Source organism: Ipomoea triloba, chromosome 7 (genome assembly GCF_003576645.1).
Source record: "Ipomoea triloba cultivar NCNSP0323 chromosome 7, ASM357664v1".
In the NCBI taxonomy this organism is placed as follows: Eukaryota; Viridiplantae; Streptophyta; class Magnoliopsida; order Solanales; family Convolvulaceae; genus Ipomoea; species Ipomoea triloba.
In genome coordinates, this window is record NC_044922.1 from 15079516 (window position 1) to 15082716 (window position 3201).

A 3201-nucleotide genomic window follows, 5' to 3' on the forward strand; every position below is an offset into this window, starting at 1 on the left:
TTAAATGCCATTTTATTGCTAATTTTCCAACATTAACATACTCAACGCCTCATCAACAATGACATGTTGGATAGGTAGAGTTATTTTCAATTAGGAGATCTAATTATAGACTAATGTGATACTTTTTTTTTTTTCTAAAAAAAATAAAAGAGTTCGTGTTTTCCCATTATTTCTTGATTATAATATCCCTTCCAAATTAGGTCACTGACTATCAAGATATCTAATTTTGGTGCATGGCTATTCAATTTTTACCACATTTAATTCATCGTTTAATTTGTCGGCCAACCTAAGCTGAAAAGTAAAAGCAAAGACAATAAATTTGGTTTTTTCAATGACTTAGTTCAAACTATGGCCTTCTCCATTAGTGGTTTTAGGTGAGTTTTTGGAATAGTAAAACTTAAATGTTGGTTTTTAAACAAATGTAAGGGGTGGATTTTTTTAATGGTTTTTTCTCCTGCAAATATGAGATTTTGGCAGACAAAAGGTGGGCCCCACTGTGCTACAAAGATTGCGCCTCTGCAGGCGCCCGCCTAGGCGCAAAAATACAATTTTTTTTTTAATTTCTTTTTTCGTTTCTGTTTTCTTTTTTCCCTTTTCCTCCGCCCTCATTTTCTCTTTCTTAATCACACCCGTATAATCCCCTAAACAACAGCTCACTATTGAGGAACGCCTAATAGCTATTCATGAGAAAGTCTACATACCCTGTCAAAGGCCATTGTTGGATTGAATTAATAACTATTGAGAGAGTTACTTCTATAAATTCGATAACTTTGAAAAAAAAAATACTATCTATATTTAGAAAATAAAGTTCATGAGGCCTCTGACATGGCAACATTATTACTATGGTAACAAGAATTAACAGTAATAAGAATCCCTTTCAAAAAAAACAGTAATAAGAATCGAAACAATCATTACCTCCTCCCTCAGAACAATCACACAACCATATATCTATAGAAATGCAAATCTACCAAACTATCAATGCAAAGGATTTGTGTATAGATGACTTACAGAACGGCTACACAATCAAAAGTTTGGACGCATTTTAGAGCAATGAACCGCGGGCGTCTTGTCCGTACTGAGATCGCCGGATATTATCCCGACGCTTCTTGTAAACCAGCGCTCCCAGTCCAACGACGCACGCGCCGGCCACCACTCCGAGAGCTATTCCCACCTTCTTTCCCCTGCCTGATGACTTCTCCTCGCTCGTACTGGCCTGCCTCACATCTTTCGCAACTTCAGAATCCGAAGCCGGAGCGGATGCATTTGCATCCGCCGGTGACGGCGCTGGTGAGCCGAGATCTGAGGGCGGAGGAGACGGAGGAGAACTAGCATCCTGTGGAGGAGTCCTGGAGGGACTATCTGGAGTAGGCGCTGGAGCCGGCGGAGAGAAATCGTCGGCTCCGGTTACCGGTGCCGGCGCTGGTGAAGCCGTCGGAGAATCTTCGGCCAGGGACCGATGTAGCGCCAGCATTGCGAAGAAAAGCACAACAGAAACCGTCCGATTCATCATCATTGCCGATTGAAGGTTCGTTTCGCTTTAAACCGTTTCTCTGTTTCTGCAAAATGCAAAAATACAATTCACACGAAATCGAAGACAATAGGATGGATAATTAATCAAGTTCCAAACACAAGATTAAACTAACGAAGAGTAGTAGCAGAAAGAAAATCACCAGGAATTGAACAGAAAATCGTCGGAGAGAGGGGACGAGAGAGAGAGAGAGCAGTCTTAAAATGGGGAAAAAGGCGAAAGAGACAGGGGAAGCCGCGGTTGAGTGGGGACATGAAAAAAGTTAAAAAATGGGCTTAAGTGAACACTTGTACTGATGGATTTCTTTGTTCTGGAAACTGCATTTAATTTCTGCCAAAAAATATTTGAAAATTATGGACAATTTATAAACATTTGAAAATTGTGTCATTTGAAAGTCAATAGTGGAATTAACTGCTAATATAACTCTAAGATAAATGTACAATATTAAAAAATTTTGAGTCAAACTCTCGTTACTCTATTACAATGTAGTATCTATTCATAGCTCTCAACTACATGAAACACAAAGAGTCAATAACAACTCTACTGAGGCTCGAACGCACCCCATTTCATGTGGAGGTGCAATCGGGTGACACTAGACCACAATGTATTAAAAAAAAAACACTAAAACAGTAACTTTTTTACAAAAAATTAAAAACAAAATTATTATTTATTTATTAAAAATCAGCCCAACTAAGTCCTGTAAACCCTGCACGATAGCGAGTTGTGCTGGACCACCCACATTAGCCTTGTAAATTTTGCACTATATATATATATATATATATATATATATATATATATAACGTGTGAACAGTGCGGCCTCACCACTATGTATACAGATATACACCACTCAGTGTTAGAAAATGCACCACACAAATATGCACCGTTAGGTACACATCACTAAAAAACACACCACTAAGTATGGAAATATACACCACACAGTGTTTGGAAATGCACAATTAGGGGTAGGAGAGTTATGGTGCATTATTTTGGGTGTGTGGTGTGTTTTTTGGTGTTTTGTGTATTTTCATGTGGTGCGTTTTCTAACATTGAGTGGTGCATTTTATAACATTGAGTGGTGCGACCGCACTGTTCACACGTTAAGACGCGTCCACACTTGAGTAGATTTATATATATATATATATATATATATATATAGTCCAGATCAGGTGAGGACCTAGCCGTAGATGAGGACATGAGGACTAATCCATCCTATCCATTTGTTTTGATCTAAAGGCTACGATTACCCCTAGTAAGCAACAACGTTAATTGATAACTAATGCCATAGGGGAATTAACGTAAACTGTACTAAATCCTATCTGCATGGACGGCCTAGACGACCACCCGCAGAGGCTACATTGTATTCGATCCTCTTAATTTTTGCGCCGTGCAAGGCAAAAGGAGACAATGCAAACAGGTATGTTTTCTTCAATGATTAAGAGTGATACTAATGAATACATTATCATTCCAGATTATTCAATCATAACTCTAATAGAATTACAACTACGAAAGGGTTGGACCGCAACCGGTTACATAGAATGCTTGTCCGAGATAATCACACGGAGGGGGCTTATGAATAGATAAAATCCATGATTAACTATGTGTTAAATACATAATGATGTACAGTATGTAGGGCATAGACTATTGTGTTTTTAAAATAGCACAACGGTGGAGTT

The 3201-nt window shown here is 38.5% G+C and overlaps 1 protein-coding gene across 2 annotated transcripts; it reads right to left on the minus strand.

The window, feature by feature from the left end:
• Positions 1-808: 808 nt before the first annotated feature.
• On the minus strand, positions 809-1768 carry LOC116025996 (classical arabinogalactan protein 5-like). 2 transcript variants are annotated; one of them, XM_031267439.1, is made up of 2 exons: positions 1671-1768; positions 809-1556 (listed from the first exon to the last, which is right to left on the minus strand). In XM_031267439.1, exon 2 carries the CDS (start codon positions 1511-1513, stop codon positions 1043-1045), a length of 471 nt encoding a protein of 156 aa, XP_031123299.1. In that variant the 5' UTR covers positions 1514-1556; positions 1671-1768; the 3' UTR covers positions 809-1042. The 2 variants fall into 2 exon arrangements, with proteins under 2 accessions (XP_031123299.1, XP_031123300.1); XM_031267440.1 differs by having other exon boundaries at positions 809-1550; positions 1671-1714.
• Positions 1769-3201: the final 1433 nt, after the last annotated feature.

Coding starts and splice junctions, on each gene's coding strand:
- LOC116025996 (XM_031267439.1), bottom strand. CDS start 1,513: ATGATGATGAATCGGACGGTTTCTGTTGTGCTTTTCTTCGCAATGCTG.